The sequence below is a fragment of the Nothoprocta perdicaria genome, unplaced genomic scaffold (assembly GCF_003342845.1).
Source record: "Nothoprocta perdicaria isolate Ctin4 unplaced genomic scaffold, notPer1 scaffold_15, whole genome shotgun sequence".
Taxonomy (NCBI): Eukaryota; Metazoa; Chordata; class Aves; order Tinamiformes; family Tinamidae; genus Nothoprocta; species Nothoprocta perdicaria.
Window position 1 is genome coordinate 7,126,591 of NW_020454649.1, and position 27,927 is coordinate 7,154,517.

The 27,927-nt window shown below is 55.1% G+C and overlaps 1 protein-coding gene across 1 annotated transcript; it reads left to right on the forward strand.

The window, feature by feature from the left end:
* Positions 1 to 279: 279 nt before the first annotated feature.
* LOC112943577 (USP6 N-terminal-like protein) lies at positions 280 to 26,792 on the forward strand. Its single transcript, XM_026034787.1, has 14 exons — positions 280 to 560; positions 6,680 to 6,753; positions 7,225 to 7,310; positions 8,177 to 8,216; positions 9,508 to 9,588; positions 14,216 to 14,323; positions 16,390 to 16,499; positions 17,484 to 17,532; positions 19,036 to 19,156; positions 20,230 to 20,324; positions 22,081 to 22,146; positions 23,203 to 23,302; positions 24,269 to 24,421; positions 25,252 to 26,792. Exons 2-14 carry the CDS (start codon positions 6,688 to 6,690, stop codon positions 26,790 to 26,792), a joined length of 2,616 nt encoding a protein of 871 aa, XP_025890572.1. The 5' UTR covers positions 280 to 560; positions 6,680 to 6,687.
* Positions 26,793 to 27,927: the final 1,135 nt, after the last annotated feature.

Below are 27,927 nucleotides of genomic sequence, written 5' to 3' on the forward strand. Positions count from 1 at the left end.
CGTTGTGCTCCCCTTCCTGGGCAGCCCCTCATGCCTCTGAAATGCTGGGGCAGCAGTGGGGAGTGCAGCCGTCCTGAGTGCCAGGCCCTCCAACTGTAACAGGAAAGTGTGTTTAACCCTTTGTAGCATGTTTCCACGGGAAAAGCGTGTTTAACCCTTTGCTCGTGAAGGCAGTTGGCACTGGCAGAGGGGAAGGGAATGTCCATGAGAAACGGGAAGCTTATCCACTACTTGCTTCCTTTGCAGTGAGTCTGGAGGTGGAGAGAGCCGGCATTCAGAGAGCTTCCCGGGCTGCCTGTTCTCCCAGGCGCTGGTTGTGAGTGCCGGTCCACAGGAGCAGCGGAGCGGAGCGCCGTGACGCTGATCTGGGAATGCGCACGGCAGCCGGAAGGACGAGGCTTGGAAGCGGCAGGGTGTGACGGCTGAGGACGGGCGGCTGTCGTGATCTATGGCAGAAGCAAGCAGCTCGGCGCTGGGAAAGCTTCCCACCAGTTAGATGCCCCGAGGGAGAGAGCAGCTCCAGCTGAGCTGATGCCTCCTGGCACCTGACGCAAGCTCAGGTAAGAGCCTGCGCGCTTGGGCTGCCCGGGGTTTCCTATGGCAAAGGCAATCCAGAAGCTGGTGTGAGCGCTCTGAGCACAGGTCTTGCAGTGGAACAGTTCGGATTCCCACTGGTACCTTGCGTCAGAACTGCATGGTCTGCATGGGGGCTTTGGGGGACACTTCTTGTCACGTCCAGCCTGCCCGTAGCAGAGGTTCTTGCTTGACCTCTACTAACACCTCTGCTAAGGAGATGAGTATGTTTTGGTGGGATCGCTGTAACTTTGCTGTTCAGTGTGCAGTGATGCAAACTTATTTGGGCAGGAGCTTATCTGAACTTTTTGTAACATATCAGGTGACTCATATGAAATAATAATTGTGCAATAATTTCCAGCAACCCCAAGGTAGGTGAATTCAGCTGCTTTAGCACTCCTTATGGTGTGCCTTTTTTTTTTTTCTCTCTCATCCTTTAAGGCCTGTGTGCTCTTGGGTTTTGTTGTAGTCAAGGAAATAAACATGCAAACAGGATCTCCTGTATCTCAGCTCATCCTGCCGGCTCGTAATTTCATTCTTGAGGGCGTAATTTGCTGTGAGTGCCAGTCTGATTTCCTTTGCTGGAGCATATTTGCCTGGCCCTGTAGCCCTGTGACTTTGTTTTGAAGTTGGTGTTTGCCTTCTGTGAGATAGGCTGTTACAACCCCGGTGCCTGGCTTCGTTAATGGGAGAGGAGCTGCAGATGGGAACACCTTGTTGGATGCCCTTGATGCAACCACCATGCAGGGCCTGCAGTCCCTAATGCTGCTCAGACACTGGCACTTTAAATATGTCTTCTACAAGCATCTTAAAAGTTGGGGAATCAGACTTTCCAAAAGCCACTATTATGGCTCTATGAAGGGGTTTGGAGTTCTCTGTTTTGGATTGTTATTTCCTGCCTTGGATTTCTAATAGAAGTGCTGAGGCAGCTGTGACACTGGAGTTGGCGGTGACGGAACAGCCTAAGCAGGACCACAGGCGTGTGGCCCGGCCCCTGTAGCTGTCCTGAGGAAATACGCTCGCTACGTGCTGTAAAGACCTGGGCCTCTTTTCGTGTCCAGCAGCATGTGGCACTTTGATGGGCAGTGAAAGCTGCCCACAATCTCCTGGACGCGCCAGCCTGTACGTGAGTGTCTGGCACGGCAGCTGGCAGCGCGGCAGCCCCTCCACCTCTCTACTTGGCCTCTCAGGTGTCTTAGGAGGCTTCAGGGTTTTGTGACACAAGGAAATGCAGAAGATCCAAAGCTCTTCTGCTGTTACCTGCAGGTGCGAGGTTGGTCTGGTGGCTCTTAACCCTTCAGCTTCTCTGCTGACTTTCCTAGGCAGAAGATCCTCTGCTTAAGGCTGCCCTTGGTCTAGCAACTGGCCGTTGATCACCACGTCCCTCCCTTCCACAAGCCAGGGTGTGTCACTTGCTGTGAGCTGACAGCACTAATAGCTTGAAGCAGCCATTTCGTGTACTTAAATCATATCAGGGCAGCTTAACTTCTCGTAGCCATGTGTTTCCTTTTAACTGCACTCTTGAAACGGCGCTCTTACGCTGCCTGTTCTGTGCAGGCAAGTGCAGTAGCTGCTCCCTTGAAGCTGGTACCTGGCAAGCGCAGCAACCAGGAGGCAGCAGGTACAGGCTGTGGGGGAGCCTCGTGCTGCGGGCCTCGGCCCCCTCAGCGCCGGCTGTGCAGGCGTGCCGGCTAAGCACCGAATGCTCGGGGCTCGGCTCCGTTAAGCGTGTTCCCCAAAGGAAAATTCAAGGGATTAGTTTATAGCAGAGACAGTTAAAAGCTTACCAGTGGTGTGTTAAAATGTTCTTTTAAAGTAGATTGTGAAGCAGGAACAAAGATTTAAGCTTCTTGCATTGTGCCTGCGGTCTCCGGCAGTGCTGAGTCTGTTTGGCGCGCGTTGGCGTGCTGTCTGCGTGGCGGTGTTCGTGCACGCACGTTCACATCTGCTTATTTTTGGCCACCAACAGTTTCTAGTAGTAGGTAATTGAGCACACGGAGAACTCTGGCCAGGCTTAAACCAAACTTGTCATTTCCTCTTTAGGAGAGCAGGCTTCACTGCCTTGCTCTTTGCAGTGGCACAGACTGGTTCAGACCGTGTGTGTTTCCGTGGGCTTGGGTGCAGTGTCAGCCTGTAGTTTTGGAAGAAGTTACCATCGCTTAGCCGAGCGAGTTGTGCAAGTTTTCCCCAGGGATGGGGCCCATGGAGGAGACGTGCGGGCGGCTGAGACGGCCCTGCCCGTGGGAAGGGACTGCTGAGGTTTCTCCACTGGATGCCCGTGTCCCGCTTGCCGTGCGCTCGCTGTAGTGGCTGCTGTGGTGGCTTTAGGGGGTTAGTTGCCTGATGGCCCAAGAGCAGAAGCCCAATGCTTTGAAGGGGAGATTTTGCCAACAAGCTTCAGCTCCTCAAGAGCATGTTCAAGGTGCCTGGAGGAATGGGCTCTGCCTGCAACTGGTGGTAAAAATGGGAAGGTCCAAAATAAATTTGTTTTTTCACAGCCTGCTGGTGCGAAGAATAATCTGTCAGTGTAACATCACTGCAGCTGCTCAGCGCAAAAAGTGGGAGTTGCTCTCTGTCCTGGGCAGCCCTGCTTTGAGGGAAGGTCTGTGAGGAGCTGGGTCTCCTAATTGTTGGTGGTTCAACAGAATTCCTTGTTGGATACCCCAGGACAGGCTGATGTGTGCCTGCCCACGCAGCGCCCGTGGCACCTCTGCAAGCTCCTCGTTGCCTCTGTCCTCATCTCTGTCCTTACACCACAGCCAGCTGGACCTTTGGAAGAAAAAACTCTGCCTGGAGATGCCCCATTCGGGGGAGTTTAGTCTCCTTGTTTGTAGAAACTGGGCACCTGCCTTCACCCAAGGGTGGAGGGTCCTGCGCAGGTGAGCAGAGGGTGGCGGATGTGGCCTCAGTGAAGCAGCTCCTCTGGCAGGAGGTGGCCTGGCCTGGTTCTTCCCCAAACAGTAGCCTAGAGGGAGCTGAACTGTAATTTCTTTGGTGAGAAAGCAGATTGCCCTTGCTGGTAGACAGGGCAGATGAGAGCAGAGAGGTTGCAGAGGGGATGGGAAAAGCATTTTCCTGGGCTTTTGGAAAGAACAGCATGGGATGCAAGGTGGGATCCATCTGCTGTGAAGATCAGCATGCATGGGGAGATTCACTCCTGGTTGGGCTGGCAGTCAAGGGTGAGAGGACTCCAGGATGCAGCCCAACACCTGGATCAAAATACTCGCATGTCTAGCTCTTTGGTTCCTCATCTGTGAACATGCACCTCGCATGTCTTGCTAGAGGGGCACATGTTTTACTAGCAGGTCAGAGAGGTTTCAGTGAGCAAAACCCGAGTATCTCTCAGCCTCTTCTCATCTGGATTGAAGGTGTCATCTTCGCCTGTGGTCCTGTTTTTTTGTCCTGCTGTGGTGTTGCCTCCAGTTGGGCCAGGCCATGAGCAGGAGAACTCCCTTTGTGCTTGGGAGCAATGGAGACGATGTGGCTCCTCGCTGGGGCGCGATGCAGGTGCCCTGCAGTGTTTGCAGCATGTTTGCGGCACGCACGGTCCCCGCGGGTCCTGCTCCACCTTGCAGCCCAAGCTGCCTCCTGCTTTGGGAGGAACAAGGGCTGCAGGCGGCCGCCGGCCCTCGCCAGGGTCTCTCGGTTGCCTCCTGCCCTGCTGTTTTCATTATCACCTCTGTGGGAGGACGTGCTGGTTTGGGGCTTGGTGCACATCCCTAATTTCAGCTGAGGGAAGGGTTGCTCTCACAAAGCTTACCTTTTCTTAGCGCAACAGGTACAGCCCTGTCATAAAGCTGAAGTGACTGTGTTATGTTCTAGGGAAGGAGCACAGACTGAGATACCTCACTCTTCCTTATGTGCATTTTGGCTGACACATCTTGATGTATTGCTACCAGAGGCAGTTATTCCTTTCTTAATTCAGAACCTGGTTACCAGTGGTAAACTTGTTTCCTAGTTGAACTTTGAATAATTGAAACTTCTGCTTCTCTTTGCTATTGCAATATGTAAGTTGTCTTTTGCATTTCAGTCTCCTGCACACAGTGTTTGGCAGGTGGCCTTTCTTCAAACTCTGCAGAAAATAAATGTGTTAACACTGTGTGCATGAAAACTTTTTTATTCCCCTCAAACAAAGGCTGTAGCTTTTGAAGGGCCACGTTTTTAGTTGGTGCAGTGCCTCGGTGGCACCCCTTCAACCCAGGGACCTTTGTCACTGTAAAGGGAAAGCAAATAGGCCCCTTGCAGATGCGAGACGCACAAGTGGCTGCCCCCATTGCTGTTTTCAGAGAGCCTTTCAGATGGGCTGAAGCCAAAATACATGTGGTCTCGCTGTCTGTTTCTGCTCTGTAACCTTCCCCTGTTACCGAATACCTCTTCCTCTGGTCGCTGTCTTGCAGTGTGTGGTCAGCAACATGCAGAATAATTTCCACTTCATAAACATGTTGAAAAGTTGCACCTCGAGTTTGACATTGTTTTTTTTTTTTGCCTCCAGCTTACAGAATATTTGTGTTTTTAGCAGCTCCTAAAAGGGCCTCATTTGAATCATGCAGCCCCACAACAGCCCAAACAGTGACATAAGAAAAGAGGCAGTGAAGTTGAGCTAAACTTCTTAGTTGAGCTAAACTTCTGAGATGAAGGACCGACCAGGAATGGGGTTTGTGTGAGGCCGCGAGCCCTCCGTGATGTCCGAGGGCCTGGGCAAGGGGCTCCCCACAGCTCTGCCCTGCAGGACGTTTCCCCCTGCAGAAGCAGGGTGGTGACTGCCTCCTGCACTAAGTGCCCTGAGCGGGCAGGGATTTTTGGCAGGGGTTGCAGCCCACAGAGGTCTAGGAGGTGGGTTTCTCATTTGTCCCCACTGCTGGCCACGGGGTGCAAAGCAGGGGCAGGACCGTGTTGCCTGGAGAAGGGTAGGAAGAGGCACCTGGACGTCGGCTCATCTTGATCATCCTGGCGAAATCCCGACTCCTGCCACGCGGATGCAGCCAGGGTGCCGGCTGGTGGGATGTGTTTGGTGTTTTGTCAAGGAGACTTTCAAGCTGGCTCTGCTGGGCCCTCTCTGTGCTCTCAGGAGCTTCTTTCAAGCCCTCCCATCAAATCTCTGGACTGTAATAATGAAATATTAAGGTTGGTGTTGTGTTCAGGTGCTCTGGGTGAGTCACTGGGTGATTCATAATGTCGTAATTGGGAAAACAGTTTAAGGTTTTAACAGTTCTCTCCCCCTTTCCCTCCCCGCCCCAGCTCTACTGGACCTTTTTGCAGCAAGCAAAAAAGGCAAAATCTCCTTAAAGCAGGCAAAATGTCACCTTCCTCTTTAGCAAGCTGCTCAAAGATGTTTTCTCTAATTTTCCAAACTCTAAGCTACTCAGTTTTAGTCCACAATTTCCTTGAAATACCTTCTTTCCGTGCGAGACTTCTTGTCCTGGAGGAGCAAGAAGGACTCTGGAGGGCTTTGCTTTGCCTTTTTCAGGTGGTACTGCAGCATCGCTGCTCGAGGGCTCATCCTGGCCTGTAACTCGTGCCAGGAGCACAAGAGGAACTTGAAAAAGCCACCGAGTCCTGGGAATGGAGCAGTCCTGGGAGTGTCGAAGGAGAAGGACATCACCGACCTTTCCTTTGCAGCCCTCCCTGCAGGGAACTGCTCTGCTCTGTAATTTGCTCTCTGTAATTTGCCCCGAGAGGTTGTGGAGTCACCTTTTCTGGAGATCTTCCAAACCCACCTGGATGTGACCCTGTTTCCCCATGCTCTGGGTGTCCCTGCTGGAGCAGGAGGTTGCACTGGAGGATCTCTAGACGTCCTTTTCAGCCTCGGACCATTTTGTGATTCTGTGGAATTCTTTCTCTGGCATTTGCCCGTGCAGATTATTGCAGAATACCCCCGGGCGCGGTGCCTGGCAGGCACGTGTGGTTGTGGGAGTGCTGTGTGTACTCTACATGGAATGTCCTTCAGTCTTGGGCCTGACTTCAGCTGGGGGATAAGGCTGGAAGTTAAAGTTGTCAGCAGAGCTTTTTTCTATCAGCACTTTCCTAAAATAATTCTCATGCTGCATGTACATTTACTTATCTCCTTTCTCCCTTATTTTTTTTCCCCCCTCTCTCTGTTTTACAGCTTCTGACATGAAGAAAGACATAGACACTTTCATAGCCCGGGAAAAAGCGGAGATCGTTGCCAAGTATGAGAAGGTACCAACCTCACGTGTTTTCCCTGCTGCGCTTGCTAGGGCTGGAGCTGCACGGGCGGGAGGGCTTTGACCAGAAGCTTCTGCCTCCCTTGAGGCATTGCCACAGTAGTGCTCCAGTCATCATCTGAGTAACGGCCGTAGGAGCAGCTTGGTCTGTTTTCAGCTGCTCTGCAAGAGCCCAAGGCCTTTACTGGGCATTCTGCTACCAGTTCTTAGTGTTTGGGCAACCCCTAGGATAATGGCACTCCTGTGCTGGGCATTTTCCATGCCTGGAGTCAGGCCGGTGCTTCAGCAGCCTTCCTGGCTCCTGCTGGGCTTGTCCAGCTCTCTGTCTGCTTGTGCTCATGTGTTGTCTTGCACAAAGCATTTCCCAGAGTTTGCCATGTATCCCCATCTCTAAGAGCACAGTGCAGATGCTGGCTGGGCTGCTCCTTTGCTCGGGGTGGCTCACGATATCTCTTCTGCTTTGCAGGGCAGGCAGGAAGGAACTCAGATTGATCCGTGGGAAGATGCCGACTTCGCGCTGTATAAGGTTACCGACCGGTTTGGATTCCTGCAGTAAGTCCCCGCTCCTTTGCTGTCCTTGAGACCTTCACGTGCTCGTTCAGGACACTGTTCTGCACAAAGTATAACAGATTGCAGCATCTCTGCTACAGGCTGCTCTTTGGCTTGGCCTGATCAGTCCCAGATTTAGAAAGGAGGAATGAATGTGTCCCCTCCCTTACCCACACACATGGAAATGCTCTGGTTTGAATCAGCAGCGAGGCTTGGAGCAGTCTGACTGCCTGGGAATGATCACATTGCCTCTTAAAAGGCTTTGGGGCAAATCAGCTGGGAGGAAGGGCTTAGATATGATTGGAGAATATCTTTCCACATGCTTTTGTGAAAGGGCTGTTTCCTACCACGGGAAGTCTGGTTCCAGACTTGCAGGTTTTGGTGGCTTCATGTCTGGTCTTTCCCCAGAGGAACCGCTTATTTATTAACAAGAATACATAAGAATATAATAAAAGAATTAATAAGAATAAATAAGGGTAAATCTTATTTATTCTCTTCCCTTGGAAACTGTATTGCCCCACAAGGATTGTTTTTTTTGTAACTGCTGATCAACTGGCTGTTGCAGAGAAGATTAAACCTGGGATTTCCCGTGCTTGGTGTTGTTTGCTCAGCAGCTCCTGCAAGGCAGGGGCCTTTTGCTCTGTGCCCTGGGCAGGCTCCCTCATGCTCTATGTGGTTCCTCTGCCTTGGCATCAGGAGGAGTGCTGCAGGGGAAGGTGCCATGCCTGGGAGCCGCTTCTCCCGCTGTGCATAGCCAGGTGCTTGGCACCACGAATGCCTCTCGGTGCTTCCCCCGGAGGAGGCAGCAGCGCAGGGCGCTCCACACCCCGCCGGCCTCCCCAATAAACTGTGAACCCTTGTTTTTGCAGCGAGCAGGAGCTGCCGATGCGCACCGCGCTGGAGGAGAAGGTGAGAGGCGGCAGCTGTGTCCTCCCTGGGGCATGGGGGGCACGTGGGTCTCGCCTTCAGCAAAATGAACGTGCAGGCAAGAGCGAAACGGGCAGCTGGTGCCTGCTGGGGGCTCCATCTGTAAGAAGTGAAAACAAATTCATACAAAGATGCAATGAGATCCTCTGGGCAGTGGCTCTATTTATGGCTGCTTTCCAAGTCTCTGGTTTCATAAACTTTTGGAGCTTTAACTTCACAGCTTTTGGTCCTGATCCTCCTCCACACGGCAGTAAAGTTATACCTCCTAAAGCAAGAGGGAGCTGGGATACAGCTGCTCCTGGAAAAAGCCTCCATCACTTTTTCCTCGCTTTGACACATTGCTCAACAGCACAAAAAGGGGAAAAACACAGGAGGCTGTGGGTGTAACGCTGCTTCCCACCCTCAGCTCCTGCAAGCGGGGGGTGTGGGCAAGGTTAACGAGGGCAGCAGCTGATTGCACCTCCGTGGGTTGTTGTGCAAGGGCTGCTGCAGTGCAGCATGGGGCTCCCTTTCTGCACAGCGTAGCCCTGTTAATGAAGCTGTCGAAAACAGCAGCAGTCTGCTGCGTCGGGTCGAAGGGTGTCACGGTAATTACTGAGGGCTCCTGCCGCCCAGATGTTTTCTCAGGAATGAAAAAGAAAGTGGCTTTATCAGGCAGGAGCAGGGGGATTAGCGCAGCTTGTGCACAGGCTGATTAAGGTCAAAGCGTCAGGGAGGAGAGGCGTTTGGCTTGGAGCTCAGGGGTGGCCGCCCGCCCGGGGACGGAAGCTCGCCTCGGAGAGAGGGGCATTCGCCTGGAGCGCGCTGGGTTGGGTGGGCCCTGTGCTCAGCGAGGCTCCCCTCCCTCCCGTCATCTAATAAAAAGCACTGCCAGCCTCAGAGGGGCCCCCTGCTCTGGCTGCTGGCCACACGAGAATTGGATTCTCTGCTGGCAGCTGGTTAGCCGGGGCAGGCTGGTGTGTCGTGTCTGCAGCGCCTGCAGCTGCCTGCACGGGAAGGGCCCTGCTGTCCGAGCGCTGCTCCGGCCGACACTCTGCTCTGTGCACAGAGCCCGCGTTTTCCCCTGGGATTTGCACCACTCCCTTAATTAACTGTTCCTTAAAATTGCTGGAGCCTGCAAACACCTCGGGATTGTTTCTGCCCCAAGGTGCCTGTATGCAGCTGAAGGTAAAATTCAGCAGCCAAAGCTTCTCGTTCTCATTAGATTTAAACTTTTGGGAAGTATGTGCTGGGACTCTTCTGATTTTTTTTTTTTTTTTTTCCCTTGTACCAGCAAAAACATCAAGAAATTGAGCGAGTGGACAAGTGGCTAAAGATGCTGAAGAAATGGGGCAAATACAGGAACAGTGAGAAGGTAAGGAGGAAAACAAAGTATGTGTAAGGAGGGGGGTGCGAATGATGCATCCCTCAAATGGGCCAGGCTTTCAAACAGTGATTAAAAATAAATAAAAAGAACAGGAAAGTATTAATCAAAACAGAACCCTCTTTTGGTAACCCAACAGTTTTTTAAATATTAAAGACTACTGGGTAGAATTGGGTGTTTTGTTATTAAAAGCAGTTTCCTAAATGTGAAATTCTACATGCGAAATTCTTTTCTGAATTCCTACCCTCTGGGAACCTCATGGCAGATGTCGCTATTGTTGCCCAGATAATATTCCTCATATGTATCCCAAGGGAAAGCTCCCGGGGGAGACTTATTTGCCTGGACGTTACCTCAACTTTGTTTTCTGGTCCTGGTTGTGGCTGCGAGAGCCCTGTCAGCCGCTTGCGGAGGCTGTTGTGTTAAATTCCTGCAGCTGCGAAACGGGAGCAGGGAGGCGCCAACCTTGTGCGTTGAGTCCAGTGCTGAAAACTCTGCAGCCCCGCTCCTCGGCAGAACGGGAAGAGGGGAGCTGTGTGCAGGGGCGATGTCAGCTGCTCCCACCTTGACTGCGGGTGCGTGGGGAGCCGTGAGCCCCGAGAGGAGCAAGGGGCCACACAAGAGCCGTGGGGCAGAGCGGCCGCCTGGCCTGCGCGCCTCGACGCTGCGGGGGTGCCGAGCCTGCCCGCATCGCGGCCGTCGCCTGACATTGGTAATAACGCTTCCATTTCCTTACGGTAGGAATTGGGCCTAGAGACAGGCTTGAACTCTCTAATCTTCATGTTCACATGTTCTCATGTTCACTTGAGACTCTTTCTCATTATTTAGTTCATCAGTGCTATTCGCAGTCAAAAACAGGGACTCTCCGGTGGCCTTGCCTTCTCTAATTAGAAGTAGCGCTAATTGGTCAGTGGTCCCATGGATCAAATGCCAGATTCCAGACAAGTTTAGGGATTTCCTTCAGGTTTTTAAGCACATCTGAGTTGTGTAATGAACAGTTGATGTCCCTCAGGTCCTGTGGTGCAGGCACTAGTTTGGGGATTTGGCAGTTGGGCTCTTGGAGGTTTTCTCCCCTTCCTTTGCTCCCTGTGACCCCAATAATAAAGTTGCAAACCGGTCACAGCCCCAGGGGCTGGGAGGTGCTGCTAGGCAGGCTCTTTCCCAGCAAGCAGCGCAGAGGGCTCTATGTCACCAAATCATAGAGCTCTCCCCAGGGAATAAATGACATTAGTATTTCTGGCAACCCTCGAGAGGCTCATGGCTCCTCGGCACAGAAGGGGCTTTGTGCCCTTGCTGCGTGCCAGGGCAGGGGACAGGAGCCCCATGACGCGCTGCGCGGCTGGTGCGTGGGCAGGGGCGCAGACTGGTGACCCGGGAGCGGAGCTTTGGTCGCGGTCCCGCCTGGCCGGTGCCCAGGGGAACTCCCGGGAGGCCGGTGCCGCTGGCGCTGTCCAGCGCGCTGCACGTCGGAGCGACCAGGCTGCCGCCGCTGTGGCGTTGGGAGGGCAGGGGCATCTTCAGAGCGTTGTTTGCTTGGCTTTAGTTAAGCTAGTTGCAACAGGCTGGTTTATTGTGTTTTATAAAACACAGGTCAGCTGGTGTTTCTCCCTCCCTGAGCAGCAGACCGTCAGCTGCATTGCACTTTGAGGTTCTTTTTCAGCATTACGGCGGTGTGCGACAGCCCTGAGTGTCAAGAGGCACCAGTTACTTACTGTCCGAGTAAAGACTAGGGTGGCTGCTTGAAATCTTAATGAAAACAGGAGCTTTCCCTTGATGCTCATTGTGAGACTGCAGTTTATTACAGGAAGTAATCAGTCTTGCTGTGTGAACCCCCAAGTCTAGGCCATTTCCAGGCTTTGAAGGGGGTGAAATTGGGTCAGGATCCCGGCGGGGAGGGGCAGGGCAGCAGTAGGTCGAACTCCTCCATCCTCCCCTCTCTGCCCTTGACTCTGTGCTGCCCAGTAGCCATCCCAGGAGCTCTCCCTTTGCTGCTGCCTCGTGCCTCTCAGCCCAAGACATGTCTTTTTTTCCTCTCTTTGCTTTCTTTTATTCTTTACGTGGGAAGTGCTTACAGGATCTGGGAAGCAGTGTGTATGCTGTCTGGTTGTAGCTGTCTTGAAGGTTACAGACTTTGTTTGTGGCTCCTCCCATGTGGCCCCATGCACCAGTTTTTGCTGAGCACTCCCTGCCTGAGGAGCGCAGAGCTTAGAGGATGAGTCCCAAAGTGCTGCTGGTCAGTGAGATCAGGTTGGAAACCCCTTGGAGGATTTGCCTTGTGTAGTATCTGGCCAAGGCTGGCCTGGTTGCACCTAAAATTATGCCTGACATAACCTGTTTCTGGATGAGCAACAAATAAGGTTGTTGGAATCAAAGCAGCGCCCTGGGGCTGCTCGCGCTTGTCACCGCGCCAGGCCTGTCTCCTTACCTGTTCTCGACACTTCTTGCAGCAATATAGGGCAGCGTTTTGGTAGAAACGGGTGATAAGTGAGATGGGTTTCACAGCATGGATGTGGTTAGACTGGTGTGTATGTCCCGTCCTAGCTTGCTCACTTCCACTAGGCAAAGGATGTGCTCTAGAAGCGGTGTGATCCCTTCCTTGCCCTCGGCACGCTCTGGGGTTTCCATGCAAGGTCCTTCCTGGTCTCCTCACTAATGATGCGGGAATGAGGAGGAGCAGGTAGCGTTGTGCTGCAGCAGCTGCAGGGCTCTACTTGCTCCCCTCTGCCGCGCAGGCGCCTGTGCGGGGTGCTCACCTCGTCTCCCAGCCCCATTTTGATGTGAAAAGGAGGTGAAGCGGGAAGTTCCCCCGGGGATGGGAGCTGGAAGGCCTGGGCGCTTGGTTGGGTGCTTTTTGGAGGAAGTCTCAAATGCAAACAGGAAGATAAAGCTTGAGTCTCTGCTTTGATAGGTTTCCCCCTCTTAGCTCTTAAGAAATAAAGTATATGGTGAAGGGAAGGTAGGAATGCTGACCTATCTCTGTTGCAAGCTTTATGTCTCGTTAAAGCCTGGAAGGGCAAGATGGTCCTGTGGCCAAACCTGGACCAGTTCTGAAATGCTGTTAGTTGAGTGTTTGGCTGTAGTGTGGCCTTTGACCACAGAGCTTTCAGTTTCTGTGAAATGGGACGATATTTGCTCTTCCTCCCTGCTTGGACTTTGCCACTGTCTGCTTGGGACAGGGAGCTGCCCTGCTCTAGGAGCTCTCCCCTGACTGTTAAGTGCTCAGCTGTTCAATAGAGAGAAGAGAGGGCGACCTTGGGTTTTGTTCATATTTCACATGAAGCAGGAAGCTGCTCTGAGCTGAAGCTCTCACCTGCTGCCTTCCCACGCTCATCTCATCCCAGTGTAATCGCTGCTCTTAGTGATAACTTCCCTGTTTTCCTTCAAGTATCACACAGAAGGAGAATTGCTCATTTCTGCTCCTGGTGACTCACACAGCTCTGGGGTTTCATCGCTCTCGCTCCTGGAGGCGGTGGGAGGAGGAAAGGCTGCGGATAAATAACAGAGGGGCTTTTTAGCGTGCTTTGCTCTCCACATGTTTGTAACTGCCCTCCCTCCTGTTCCTGCTGCCCTCCCTCCCATATGGGGAAGCGGCAGCGACGCTTGCTCTGCTGGCGGGGCCTGTGTGTGCTGGAGCGCAGCAGGAGCAGCCCGAGGGCTCCAAACAAAGCCCTTTGCTTCTCATGCACTCCAGCATCGTCCTGTTCTACCCTGGCAACTGTCGGTCAGTCTCACGTAGCGCGTTGGAAGCCGACAAATCGGGAAGTAACTTTGACTGATTTGAAGCATTTTCCAGTTTCTTCATTTCTCCTCGGCCGTCGCTTTGCGTATCGCAGGGAGCTGCCGGAGGCGCGGGCTTTCCCTGGCGCCTCCTCATTACAGCCTGGGCAAAATAGTTCATCTCGTCTTGTTGTATCTCTTCTCCTGACAGTTCTTAGGGGCTGATTTAAATCGGGTTTTCCTTGGGTGATTCAGCCTGAGAGCAAACACTGCAGCAGCTGCGCCGGTGCGTGGGAAACTTTGCCAACGCTTTGCACCGGGGCCCTTCCCAGCGCAGCCTGGCTCCAGGTGCCGCCTGGGCTCCAACCTCCCCGTGCTGGCATGGAGCTTGCCCGGCCTCCCGTGTCCCATCCGGAGCGGGATGGTCCCGGCCGGCCCAGTGGGGCCTGGGCAGTGTGGGGCAAACCCATGGCCTTGGCCTGGGGAGCATGGGAGCCTCTTGGGGGTGCTGTGGTGGGGCTGGGAGGCACTTCAAGGGCGAGATGGATGAATGGGTGGAAAACGTTCAGAAATACGAGGGTTTATTTGAAGTTATTTGAATGGGAGAAGTCAAGGGTTGAAACAAAAGCCTTTTTTTTTTTTCTTTTTTTTTTCCCATTGTAATTTAATGGTCTCTTTAGTGGGAGAGGGCCTCCTGACAGGGGAAAAAAGGAAGCATCTGTGAAATGCTTGGAGTGAGCACATGGAGGTGGGAGGGGATGCAGGCACGTTTCTTCCTGTCCCTCTCCTTGCTTAGGAGACGCCCTGCAGGCTGCCCCTTCATCCAGGGGGAGAGCCAGGGCTGTGGTTCAGCTCCGGCTTTGGAGTCAAGCCACTCACGACACGCGCACCCTTCTCCTTGCAGATGCACCGGCGAGTGTACAAGGGGATCCCGCTCCAGGTGCGAGGCCAGGTCTGGTCGCTGCTGCTGGATGTCGAGAAGATGAAGAAAGAGAACGAAGGGAAGTACGAGGTATGAGGCCTTGCTGGCAAAGCCCCGGCAGCCGGGCGGGATTGCGGCTTGCTGAGGTGGGTCGGACCCGGGACGGATGCTGACGTTTCTGTCCTAGCATCCCGAGCTCCCAATGAGCTGCTGTGACCTTGGAGCAGTGAAAGCTCCACATTAGTGAAGGCTGAAAACGGGAAGGGGATAAAGTCTTTATCCATGGATGTGTTAGGCCGGAATCCGGGCCACCTGTTTTCCCTGACACATTTAATTCCACGTATCCTACTGGAAGTTGCTAGCAAAGATGTTTCAGGTGTCACTGCATCTTCAGAGAGAAAAAGGAAAAGTTCAGCTGTAAAGACATGGGGTGCTTTTTGCAGAGCTGCCTGGGATGATTTTGAGTATGTGCAAGTGAGGTACCATAAAGCAGGAGTTCGCCAGGCCTGTCACTGAAAGCAGCTGCCTCCAGGCTCTGCTTGTGGCTTAGAGTTTTGTCACAAACCACAGAAAAAAATCAGAAGATTTAAGGCAGAAAAGCAGGGTCTTTAGCCAAGAAATCCAGTTAAAGGAGGGATGGAGCTGAGTTCCTGAGAACTCGTGCAGAGATTTCTACTTGCGGAGCGTCCCGTCTTACCACTGAGGTGTGCAGCAGGAAGCTGGCTGTTCCAGCAGTGCTGAAAGCTTACCTTGAAATGGCAGGTGTGATTTTTCTTTTACCTTGAAAGTCTCTCTTCATCAGTTTATGTGATTTTTCTCTGTGGACAGGAGCAAAGTCTAATGCCTGGTGCTGCTTTTCAGAGCAGTAAATGCTGTGAGTGGTTTTGAGGGTTCTCTAGCGTGAATTAAAAATATTCTGCCATGTGCACAGAATGCATGTTCACAAGATAGGGGCTGTTGGGCTTTATTGTAACCGAGGCATTTTCACTTGAAGCACCTAGCTGGCTCTGCGCTGCCTTTTTCCCTGTGCAGCTGTGTACCTGCCTGGCCGAGAGCTCGGCTCCTCTCCCGCCTCCCCTTGCAGTTTATGCTTGGCCAGCTCCCGTTGGCGCAGCCTTGGTGCCACGGGGCACAGGTCTGTGCCAGCACAGCCAGAGCTCCAGGGTAGGGCGGCACGAGAGCCGGTGGCTGCAGGATGGAGCTGGAGCCAGCACATCCTGGCTGGCGGCTGTGTGAAGCCATCACGAGGGAATGGGAATGGGGACAGGGCAGGAGGAGAGGCCTTTGCAGGGTGCAGGGCACTCGGGAGCCTTTGGTGGTGAGTGGGGCTCGCAGTGGGCCGGGCCCCCCGTGCTCTCCGGGCAGGCAGGTTTTGGTGTCGCTGCCTGCCCGGAGGCTGAGCTGTGTGGGGGGAGCGTTGCGGGGAGCCCCTGCCACGGGCAGCTTCTCCGAGCTCCGGGGGGCCCATAAGGAACAGCAGCTTCAGGGCTGAAGAGCTTTTCTGGGCTCAAATCCCTGAGAGCTTCTCCTAATCCTGCTCCTCCTGGGTGCCTCCTGCCGCCGGCAATTAGCTCTCCCTCTCCTCATGGTGCCAGCCCGGCTTGCTGTGGGCACGGGGCTGCAGGAGCCAGGGCCTTCACTCGGCACCGCTCGAGCGAGGCCTTCGCAGCTCTCCTGCTGCGTGGCCAAGAGCCGCAAGGAGCCAGAGCAGAGCGTGGGGCAGCCGCACTCGCCGGGGGCTTCCGGCACTCGAAGCGCTCTCGTGTGGCACCTCTGCTGCCAGCCTCGGTTCTGGGGCTCTCGGCTTGTCGCTGGCATAGATTACTTTAAAATGCTGATGCTTTAGTAGGAACCACATGGATAGTGGATAGAGCCTGGCCAAGCCCAGCTCTGCATGTTAAGGCAACGAACGGAGCCGAGGGCAGAGGGGGAGACAGGTCCCCCCCGGCTGCCCTGGCTCCCTGCGAAGGGGCAGTGTCCGAATGTCTGGGATATCGCCGCAAACGGTGCGTGTGGCGGCTGTCGCAGACTGAAAGGCTCCCCCTTGTCCTGTTGCAAGAGGCCTTTGCTTCTGAGGGGGCTGTGTGGCCAGGAGCATAGGCTTGGAGGATGGATGTCTGACCTTTTCCTTTTGTCCACCCCTTTGTCCCCTCCAGAAAATGAAGGAACAGGCGAAGAGCTTCTCTTCGGAAATCAAGCAGATCGATCTGGATGTGAACCGCACCTTCCGAAACCACATCATGTTTCGGGATCGCTACGGAGTGAAGTGAGTGTGGCCTTTTGCGCGGTGCTGCTTGCGCTACACGTCCCCTGGCCAGGGGGGACTGGTACAAGTCACCTGAGCACCATGACCTCCCGCTGTCCAGCTTGGGCCACCCCTGTGCCACCCAGCATGTACTGGAGCACAGGGGTGGCTTGGACTGGTGCTGGGAGCCAGCAGTGCTCTGGGCCGAGGTTACGGGTTTCATGGGTTTATCTCTCTGCTTGCTCCTTGGAGGGCCCCAGATGGGACCAGCTTCACATCCTGAGTGCCTGGTCCCTGGAGCTTTGTGGGAAGGTAGGGATCGAAGCCAAGGCCATGTGGCCTGGGCGAGCTGCAGCCTCCACGGTCTCTGAAATGGATGAGTTTAAAGAAGTTTGGGAAAAATTGGGTGAGATGCAGTATGGTTTCCCTAAATAGCTAGGGCTGATGCCTGCACAGGAACATACCACACAGGGATATCTGCACTGCCTATCGATATCTTATTTAGCATATATTATCATACATGCAATCATGGTTCCTTTAGCAGGGAGTGAAGGGAGAAAGGAGAAACCTGATAAACAATGCTGGCAAAATTTTGCCCCTAGGATTTGTAACACTTAATATCTGGGCTGCTGCAAGTCTCTAAGAGACAATAAAATCTCCACCAAGCCTAACCTGAAGAGCAAGTGTGTTGAAAAGGGCACGTGTGGGCACCTGTGGGGCTGTGCACGTCTCCCTCCTGGGCGATGTGCTGATGTGGCAGCCTGGGCCAGCCCCGCTGTGTGCAGCTCCAGGTGCAGCCCCGCTGGAGGCAGCAGGCCCGTCCCAGCTGCCTGCAGAGGAGCTGGCAGCTGTGTGCTTGTCTGTGCAAAGTTCCTTTCGTGGGGAGCTCCTAGAAGATGTACGTCTGGTTATTTTTAAAGCTTTTGCTCCATGTGTATGTGTTTGTGTGCACGCAAAGCCTCAGACTTTACACTTAAGTATTTTCTTGTCCTCCTTTGTCCCTAGGCAACAGGCGCTGTTCCACGTGCTGTCAGCGTACTCGGTTTATAACACCGTAAGTAGGAAGTTAGGCTGATTAAAGCGAATCTCTGCTGTTGTATTTAACCTGTAGTCACCGTTTACCTTCCCCGTGGAGCCAGTGGTGATTCCAGTTTGACTCTGAGAGTGACTTTGTAGAGAGAGCTTCAATAGGTCCTATTTGCAGGCAGAATAAGTGCTGGATTCTTCACACTGTTTCATTCCCTCCTTCATTTTCCTCGCTTGCAAACAGCATCTTGCAATTTGATTTGGATGAGCATCAGCATGGGGCAAGAATTTGCTCTTTGACTTCCCTGACAGACCAGCCTCCTAGTCAAAGAACTTGTCTATACATCCCGTTTTGAATTGCATCTTTGTTGCTGGAAACACTGTTTTGTTGCAGTGAACCAGTCGTTTTTAGCTATGGATGCAGGCAAAATAGGCTTAAATTAGTTGCAGGCCCTGCCGGAAGGGGACGGTTACCTCAGAAGGCGCAGGCTGCCCAGGGTGGCAGCCAAAGAGACAGACCTTTCCTCCTGCCTCAGACACAAGGGCTTAGCAGATGATTATTTTTGTAATTACTTCACTGCTTGCATGGCTAAGAGAATCCAAAATAGCATCAGAGCCACATGCTGTTTATCATCCCAACCAGTTTTCCTTGAAATAGCTGCAGGCGCTATGTGGGAATTGGCTTTTTGCAGCTCAGATTTGCGTTTGTTTCTGGCCACCCTGCAGGTTCAAGCTGTGCTGGTGGGGCTGGCTCAGGGGGCCTCACGGTGGAGAGAGATCACCCAGCCCCAAGGGTGGGCTGGGACCCTCGGGAAGTGAAGCAGAGCTCTGCAGCCAGGTCCAGGATCCCAGTTTAGCTGTTACAACTGAAAGTCCAAACCGGGATGGGATCCCCAGGGGGGCTCTGGCTTCATGTAAAGTCTCCCAGTGTGTGCAATGAGCCCTCCCTGAGATCTGGGACTGTTAAAGTCTGTTATGAGCATCTTGATGGTGCTCTTCAACCAGTGGTCAAACTTGGGCAAGTTTTTCAGAGGCCCCAGTAAGAGCTCGACTCCCACTGAGGTCAGCAGGAACCAGGTGCCCTCCTTAGACTGGGGAGAAGAGGGAGAAGCTCATGTGGTGGCTTTACCCGTCCTGTGATGGTGCCCAGAGATTTTACAGCTTTGCAGTTGGGGCACTGTAGAACCATAGTATCTTCACTCATAGTGTATTCACCCCATGGGAGCTATGAATTTGCGGATAGTAATAAATAAATAAGTGGCACCTTGAAACAGGACAGGGAGGCCCAGGCAGCTTCAGCTGCTGCTGGCAGCCCTGGCTGAGCAATTGAGCAGCAGCACTGGCTCTGGGGAGCCCCCTGCGAATTGTGCTGCTTCACCCCACGGGCCTTTCCCACGCCCCACGCGTGTCTGTTGCAAGCCACAGCACTGCAGGGCTCCTGGAGCCTGGCCCGCAGGGAAGCGCAGCCGCCCGCAGGCCTGGCCAGCTGCCGCTGCGCACGTGAGCACAGGGCCCCTCTCGGTTCTTGCAGGAGGTGAGCTACTGCCAAGGCATGAGCCAGATCGCAGCCATCCTGCTGATGTATTTAAACGAAGAGGACGCGTTTTGGGCACTGGCGCAGCTGCTAACGGACCAGCGGCACGCCATGCATGGTAAGGCCGGGAGGGGAGCGCGGAGCGAAGCTGCTGCCCACGGGCGCTTGCTGGGAGAAGGCTGCAGGTCGCTCTTTATTTGGTCAGCAGGGCCTTGCTTTCCCTGTGGCTGCTGCGTGCTGGTTGAAAGCAGGTAAGGTTTAATTACACGCCAAAGCAAGCTACGTACCGAGCCGAGCCTCCCGCTTGGAGGCTGACAGGTGCCTCGCAGAGAAATGTGCTTCATCTTTGCTGAGCTTTAATGCGCAGTAATTAACACTTCCACTGAGGGGACAGCTTCCCTTCCGAGCGCCTTGCCCTTGGCGATCAATTAGTTCAAGGTTATGAGTTTTTAAGAAGTCTAACACAAGTATATCCAAGAGCACCATGTAATGCTCTGTTTTGAACATGCTATGAGCTACATTCCCTGTTATGTTTATTAAGTTGTATGGCTACAAAATGTGATATATTATTTTACTTTAACCACATTAAAGGTCCTTTCCTCTTATTTGTGGTTCAAAGCAATATGTGCACACAGATTATTTTATAAACGGAGGATGAGGCTTTATAATCTGCCATTTTGAGATGGCCTTTGTGGTGGAGCCCTAATCCAGCGTGCCCCACTTCTAATCTTACTTTATACTTGCTGCTAAAGCCCTGCTTTTGGGGGGATGTGTTGGGATGTAGGGAAGTAACAGCCCAACCTGGTTGAGATGGGAGGCAGCAGCATATTGCCAGGCAGGGAAAGTGCCTGACCCAGCTGCTGTGGGGTGTTCAACAGCCAGCGCTGGGTCTGACCTCAGAGGGGCAGGTGATGCGCAGTGTGAGTCTCTCTCCTCTGCAGGGGTGAGTTTAGATGCTTCAGTCTGGATACAGTGGGGTGGTTTGTGCAGGTGCTTCATGTAGCCCAAATAAAGTAATGAGAACAGAAGAGGTGCACACAGAGCTTAAGTTGCGTGGTGGTTGCAAGATACTCCTTCCCTGGAGTTCCCCCTGACTTTAGTAGGTGACACAGGCAGTGATGTTGCTTGAAAATCAAGCTGCCCCTCTGACTGCTTTTCTCATTGTTTTCTTCTGTGTCTTTTCTTGTTAAGGTTTTTTCATTCCTGGCTTCCCAAAGCTGCAGAGATTTCAAGCTCATCACGAGCAGATTTTAAGCAAACTGTTTCCAAAGTTGAAGAAGCACATGGTAATTCTTTGCTATCAATCTTTCACGCTAATGTCACATTTTAGTGTTAAAGCAATCAGTGTAATGTTCTGCCAAGCCCATTCCTAATCACCTGCAAGCATTTCAACTGCGGAGAGGCAAATATCTAATAAGTGGCTCATCTGTGAACGTTGTGGCAGTGAATGGCTGTCGTTTGTTCAGTGTGTGATACACACAGTAGTGCAGCCTTCCTTAAAATAGCCAGGCAGGAAGATTTATAAAGACTGCGAGAAGAGGAGCTATTTCATTCAGCAGTGGAGCTGGGCTATATTCTTAGCCTGGTCATGAAACCCAAGGGGTGATGCTGGCAGCTCTCCAGCCTTTCCTGAATGATGGCCAGCCCTGGGTTTGCGTTTCCCACTGCCCTGGCCGGCTCTGCTGCAGGGCCGGGAGCGGGAGAGGCCCGGCGGGCCGGGAGCAGGAGCGCGAGACGTGCCGGGCTGTCGCTGGCTCAGCTGGCTCCGCGCGGCCGGTTGTTTCCCGCCTCGGCAGGTGGTGGGAACCCGCTTGTCGGCTGGGAGAGTGGCTGCGGGAACATCAGCTGCAGACAAACAGCGAGGCAGCTCTTTTGTAACACCTGCTCCCCTACCCAGCTTTTTTTTCCTCCTCCTCCCTCCTTGCATTTGCTTTAGACATTTGGCGTTGAGGGCCAGGCTCTCCTGAAGGTGCCTTGTGCTCCTGGGGGCTCCCTGGCAGGGCTCCAGGCCAAGCTGTTCACGTGGCCACCAGCTGAAACGTCTGCTGCCAGGGCTGTGAAGGAGCCAGCCCTGCCTGTGCAAGTAGAACAGAGCCAAGACAGGCTCTTGTTTAATTACAGCCACGTAAGGGGGGAAAGGGAGGAGGGAGTAACTCAAATCCCAGGCAACGAGAAAAAAAATACCTTCATTAAGAGACTCTGGGAGTCAGGTACCCCATTGGCAGGGTACCAATACATGTGTTTCCCTTGCTGGAGAGCGGCGGGTGCTCCCTGTAAAATCAGGCACCCCAGGAAAGGGGGTCCGTGCCTGTGCTGCACCCTCCAGAGCGATCCCAGTGGGTGGCTGTCGCTCGGAGGCACTGTCGGAGCTGGCTGTCATGGAGCGTGCGCTGGGAAGGCTGGGGTCGCCCCCTGGCACGTGGGTGGCTCTGCCCGGGTGGATGCCCAGGTCCTGGTCACCAGGAGAGGCAGAGCCAGCAGCTGCGGTGGATGCGGGGGGTGTCGGGGCGATTCCTTACCCGGGAGGCCAGCGCGTGTGAACGGGGCAGCGCGAGCGAGATGGGCCTCGCGCACAGGGACAGCTGCGGGTTTACGGGTAGGCTGCTTAGTGGTGAGTTATTTTTGTGGAGCTCTAGGAGGCTTGAATGGGGATTGCTATGGAAACAGAAACATTAATTGCTAAGGAGTACGTGGGGTTTGGCTCCTGAAAGGTTCTTGCAAATTCCTGGAGTAGAAGTTAGCCCCGTAAACCGTTTGATGGAAATTCCTCCCTGAAGGTCTGGAGCGACTTAAATTGGTGAGTCCACTTAAATAAAGTGAGCCCACTCTGAGTCCAGCGAATGTCTTGGGTAAAGGGCCTACCTTGGCCTTCAGGGATGGTGTTTAAAGCAGGGACCGTGCTGGGGTTAGACAGTGATGCAAGGAGCTGAAAAGAGCCTCCAGACCCAGAACCCAACATTAACAAACCAACCAACCAACCCCCCCGCTCCAAACCCCTCCAGCAGCCTGTCTGATGAGGCACATGTCTCTGCTGTCTCCTAGGACAAGGAACAGATGACCACGGGGATTTACACGACCAAATGGTTCCTGCAGTGTTTCATTGACCGGGTGAGTGCTGTTTGTCAGCTATTTTCTGCTCTGCCACCTGCATGTGCGGTGAATTCTGCTTATCTTACTACTGAGTTTGAGGAAGGAATCTTAGTTTTAAGAAGATACTAATACTTATGAGTTGGGATATTAGGCATATTTTCATGAGGCAGAAATTTTAACAAGGGAGAAGCTAAAAATAACTGTATGCCACTCAAGGCTGATGACAGCCAAACTTTGACTGCGCACTATAAATAATAGCTGGGAGAAGGCAGAGCAAGAGGCTAATCTTTTGAACTGGAAAAGTTTTTCTCTTGCCCACTGGCACTGTTGCAAGCTTGCAGAGGCAATTAACCTCACTTTGGCTCTGGAAACACATATGGAGGAGAGGAGCTCGAGGCAGAAACCTGAACAAATTGCACTACGGCAGTTGCACCCAAACGAGCAGCCTGTGCACTGGAGACGCATGAAAGCATGAGAAAATTACACTGATTTGTCCAGAGGTAACTTGGCAGTGCAGAGCTAGTGCTCCCTTATTTTTAGGGGCAGCCTTGTGCTCGCACAAAGATCTGGATTTGGTAACATCTATTACATCTGTGTGTCCAGTCTCTTCCTTATATCTCGTAAGCCAGAGGATAAGCTCTGGCTTTCAGGAGGGAATTGGTTGCGTTCATAAAGAGCTTTGCGTTCTTTGGACAGAAGCTGCTTAAAATGCAAACCCCTTAAAACAGCTGTAATCTGCAGTAAATGAGCTGTCGTGGTCAGTTGTGCCAGACTCTGGAGAAGCCAAGCATCCTAAATTTCAACTTGAATGTCACAGGAGGATCTGGATTAACCTCTGGTTTTGGGAGCTGCCATTTCCCTGGGAAATAGGTGGCTCTGTAGTTTTGGGTAATGATTCTAGATGAATGCAGGTCAGCAAGCAAGTGCCTTGCTCTGCTGGGTGTTTCAGTGCAAGTGGGTGAATTGATGCCGCTGACGGCTGCGTGTGTCACCGCACGAGTCAGTGCAAGTAGAGTCGCACTGGGAGGAGGTCTCTGAGCTGCCTGACGAGCTGGGCTTGTTTGTTCCCTGCAGACGCCCTTCACTCTCACTCTGCGGCTCTGGGATATCTACATCCTGGAAGGAGAGCGGGTCCTGACGGCCATGGCGTACACGATACTCAAGCTGCACAAAAGTAAGGCCCCGGCAGGACTGCCTGCCTGCCCCACGCTGCGGGGGTGGTGCCCTGTGGGGCCGTGATGGTTCACGGCCTGCTCATGGGTGCCTGGGAGGGCGGGAGAGCCCTCCTGACAGCGGAATGGGTGAGCTGCCACGTGGCCACAGCTCCAGAGGCTCTTGGTGTTAGCTTGAGGCTGTGCTGCCCTCCAAAGGCTGCACTGTGCATTTAGGTAGCTGAGCTTAGTGCTGCCCCGGCACTGGAGCAGCTGGCACCGCTGCTCCGGCACTGGAGGTGCTGGGGACCCGCTGCACCTGTGATGGCCCCAGTTCAGAGGTGCTGAAATACTTGTGAAGTGCCCCAAACATGTTCTCCTTACGTAATGTCAGGTGGTGCCGTTGCGGTCTCGAGATGTGGGTGCCTTCAAGGTGAGCTGGGCAGCTTTGTGAGAAGGGGGGAAGCTGCTTTGTTCCTGCCTGCCCCAGGCCCCAAGGGCTGCTCTGCAGCCTTGCGCATCAGGGCATCCTGGCCCTGTGACAGGAGAGCAGCAGACACCGGGCTGTTCCACCTGTCACATGGAGCTTTTCCTCCTCCTAGAGGTGCCAGCGAGAACTTCTCCAGATAGCCCCCATGCTGGTGGGGCTGGCCCCTGGCCTGCAAACGCCTACCAGCAGCCACGTTGTTGTCCCCTCACTCGTGCTGAGCAGCTGCTCAGAGGACTTTCCTGGTGGGATGCATAAGTGCCAGTGAAAGCTGGGCAAGAGACAGACAACCCCAAGGAACCCCAAGGGAAAAGCAGAATTGATGCAGATGTGCCCAGACTCTCACACTGCAGCACGCTGACTTGCACGCAGCAGCAGCAGAGCCCCTGGCTCTGCAGACAGCACCGTGCCCTGCTGCCTGCTCCCGTGCTGCGCGCTGAAAAGCCCCAGCACCCGTCTGTGCCACCCTCCTGACCTTGCTGTGTTCTCTGCCGCTGCCCAGAGCGCTTGCTGAAGATGTCTCTGGAGGATCTCCGGGAGTTCCTGCAGGAGAAGACTGCTGCTTCTCTGCAGTACGAGGACGATGCTGTGATTGAGCAGCTGCAGGTGTCCATGGGCGAGCTGCGCAAGATGAAGTTCGACCTCCCGCCGCCAGGTAGGCAGAGCAAAGCGGCAGGACCTGCCGCATGGCACCCTGCGGGGCCGGCCCGCGCTGCTGCCCCCGGGCGCCGCTGCCCCCGGGCGCCGCTGCCCCCGCTGCTTCGCGCTGGTCAGTGTGTGTCGTGATGTTGCTGCTTTGCAGCTCTCTGTCCTGCCTTGTGGCTCACGGCTCTGTCTTCATAAGGGTAGAAAACCAAAGGGCCTCAAACTGGGTTAGACCTCACTAGGCTCATTCTTACCTTCTCAGGTTACTAGTAGCTAGGTAAGTAGAGCACGAAGGAGGAAATAACTCAGTGGTAAAAAATGTCCTGCTGGCAGGGCAGGGGGTAGTACTGCTAGTGAGCAAGGCCCCGTGAATTCCTTGTCCCCTGCATGGCATTTTCTGTTGCATTTTGTTTCCTGATCAGCTCATCACACAGAGAGGTGTTAGCAACAGGCCCACACTGCATGTGTGAAAGCATGCCAGTGTGAGCCAGGCTAGAGTGGGCGGCCACCAGCTTAACTTCTTTGATTGCCTTAAGTACAGGTTGAGGCTCAGCTCCCTCAGCAGCACTTGGCCGCCCTCAGGGCATGCAGCCCCCATGGGCTCTTCTCCTGGCACTAGAAATTCACAGAAAAGCAGCAGAGGGAACTGTGCAGCACTTGGCAAACAATGGGCAGGGGAAATGGGCAGGACAGGGCATCAGTGCTGGAGGCGCCTGGGGCTCCCGGGTTGGCCAGAGCTGCCTGAGTCTTGTGAAGCGCTTGGTGTGCATTGAAGTAGCGTGGGCTTTGGTGACGTTTAGCTTGCTTTGTTTCCTCTCTTTCCCTCTCCCTCACCTGTAGCAAAGCCTGAGGAATTCCCACGGAAACCCCTGGGCCTGGAGCTCTCGCTCAGCTGCGTGGCAGTGAAGACCAACGGGCAGAACGGCATCGTGGGCGAGCACCACGCGGACAGGGAGGCCACGCAGCCCCCCTCTCCCAAGAGAAGCCCCGCAGGAGAAACGGCCGCCGATGCGAGCACAGCGGTGGCGGGGCAGGCTCCTGTTGTGCAGCGCAGCGACCCGGCCGAAGCGGCGGACGGCCCCCTGTGTCCAGCAAGGAGCCGGGATGAGGAACAGACTTCAGAGGATGGCCAGGCAGTGTCGCCTGAGAAAACTCTCCGAGACCTCCCAGCAGAGCAGCCCGCAGCTCGGGAAGCGAGTGAGGAGCAGAGCTGTGGGGTGAACCGAGAGGGTGCCTGTGCGAGCAGGGACCCAGGGACCCGGGGGGCAGGGCCGGGCGGCGCGGAGGCCCCGGCAGGACCGGTGAGTGCGGCCGTTGCTCCCGCAGCAGCCCAGTCCCCGGCACTGCACCGGCTGCTGCTGCCCGAGCGCGGCCCCACGGGCGTGCGGGCTCCAGCGGGGCTGCCCCTCCTTGGCGCCGAGCACGAGTCACCCCTGAGCCAAACGCCCTCCCTTGCCACCCCGGCCAGCTCCGGGGACTCTCCTCTCCAACGCGTGCCAAGCCCCCCAGACTCCAGCACCACCGCCTCTTCGCTAGAGCTGTCGCCTGGGGAGCTTTTGCCGTCGCCCGAGCAGCTTTGCAGCATGGAGCCCTCAGCGGGGCAGCCCGAGGCGGCTGCGTGCAGTTGGCCAGAGGGCCGACAAGCAGCTCCCTTGTGTGAAGAGAGCGCCCTCGCTGCCCTCCCCACTGCCCTGCCGGACGGGGAGCAGCCGCGCTCCGACACGCCGCGGCACGGCCCCTGCCCGGACAGCGAGCACCGCGAGAACACGGCTCCTCTGTGGGGCAAGAAGCGGGGCCGAGCGCTGCAGCTCAACAGAGCAGAGCTCAGGCACGTGGGCCTCAAGTCTGCCTCTGTGGACGAGCTTGCCAAGCTGCAGCAGAACGGCCCGGGGAGCGCCCGCGGGGCGGACGTGCCCGGAGGACAGGGCTCCGCAGCACTTGGTGCCTTTGCTCTGCAGAGGGTGTCGGGGGGCAGCGAGCCCGTCCTGCCGGGGAGCGACGTGGTGCTGGCGGCCGGGGGCTGCCCCCAGCCGCTGCCCTCCCTGTGTGCAGAGGGCAAGAACAGCCCCTACGCCGTTGTAAAGACCATGACCCCGCTGCACGTGGCCCACGCCACGGAGCAGGACCTCCTGAGCAGGAAGCAGGTGGCACTGCCTTTGCCGGAGCCTGGCCGCCCCCCAGGCGCTGCCTCTGCTGCCCCAGAGGACCTCGAGGGCGCCCCCAGGGGCACCCAGAAATCATTGACTGCACAGAGGGCGCCGCGGCCTCCCCTGAGCCCCAAGCCAAACCTGCCGCCGAAGGTGACCAAATCCCACTCGGACAGTAATTTCAATGCAGACCCTTGTCCCCCGGCACAGTTGCCCAAATCGGTGACGTTTTAGCAGGGAAGAGGGGAGGGCAGGCAGAGGAATGGGGTGCTGGAGCAGCACTGTCCGTGCTGGAGGCGCCCATGCCAGGGGGCTGTGTCAGTGCAACGACGCAGCCTGTGCGGAGGCCCTGGCACATGGGGCTGTGCAGGGAGACCCTGCCAGCGCCAGAGGCACTAAAATGCAGCCTTGTTCATCCATGGCTTCATTTCTATGGACAGATTGGAAAGTGCTCCTAGTTTTGCTTGTTCCTGGAAAGTTTGGAAGCCCGGCTGCCCAGAGCTGAGGCTGGTTGGTTGCTGCGTCGCTTGGCTTGCGAGCCCGAGCCGGGCAGCCCTGCGCAGGGAGCAGGCACCGCGTGTGGGAGGCGGCGGTGGCGGCAGCAGCGAGGGCCTTTCTTTGCAAGGGCCGGATCCGCAGGGCCGGGGCAGCCCTTTCCAAGGGCGCTGCAGCGATGGCGTTGCTGCTGCTCCGCCCCAGCCGGGAGGAGGCCGGGGAGGCTCCGCGTGCCAGCCGGCTGAGCGGTCTGTGTGCTCGCTGCCTGGGTGCGCTCGCTGTAGGGCCACCTTTGGGCCTGCGTGCAACCCCCGGCCCTCCTATGCTGGTGGAGAACGTGAGCAGTAGCTCGCTGAAGGTTTGAGGTGGCTTCAAAACTGGCTTTTCTCTCCTGGGCTGATCCAAAGCCTGCCTGGAGCCCTGAGGGAGGTTTCCACTGAACGTGGGGGCGCTGCGGGAGGCCTCGTTTCCTCCCGGGCTTGCTCCCTGGCTCTTTCATGCTCATGCTGGCACGGGTGTGGAAAGCGGCACCCTGGCACCCTGGGTGGAGCCACCAGAGCCCCGCTCCCGTGGTGGCCCCGGCGCAGCCCTGGGGGAGCCTCCGAGCCGGCCCGGCCTCCCGCCCTGCACGGGGAGCAGGGATGGTCCCAGCTACCTCGCAGGGGCCACGGGGAGTCGCAAGCGGCTGCTGGGGACGCGCGTGGAGGAGAGGCGCTGCACAGACGCTGAGTGTTGTGTTTTGAGACATCACAGGCCCCCTTGAGGGCAGAGGTGCTTAAACTGCTCTCAGTTCAGTGTTTTTTCGAGTGCCCGTACGGGTGAGACGCGTGCGCGTGTTAAGGCACCTGGGCAGGGTTTTGCACAGGTGGCAGCT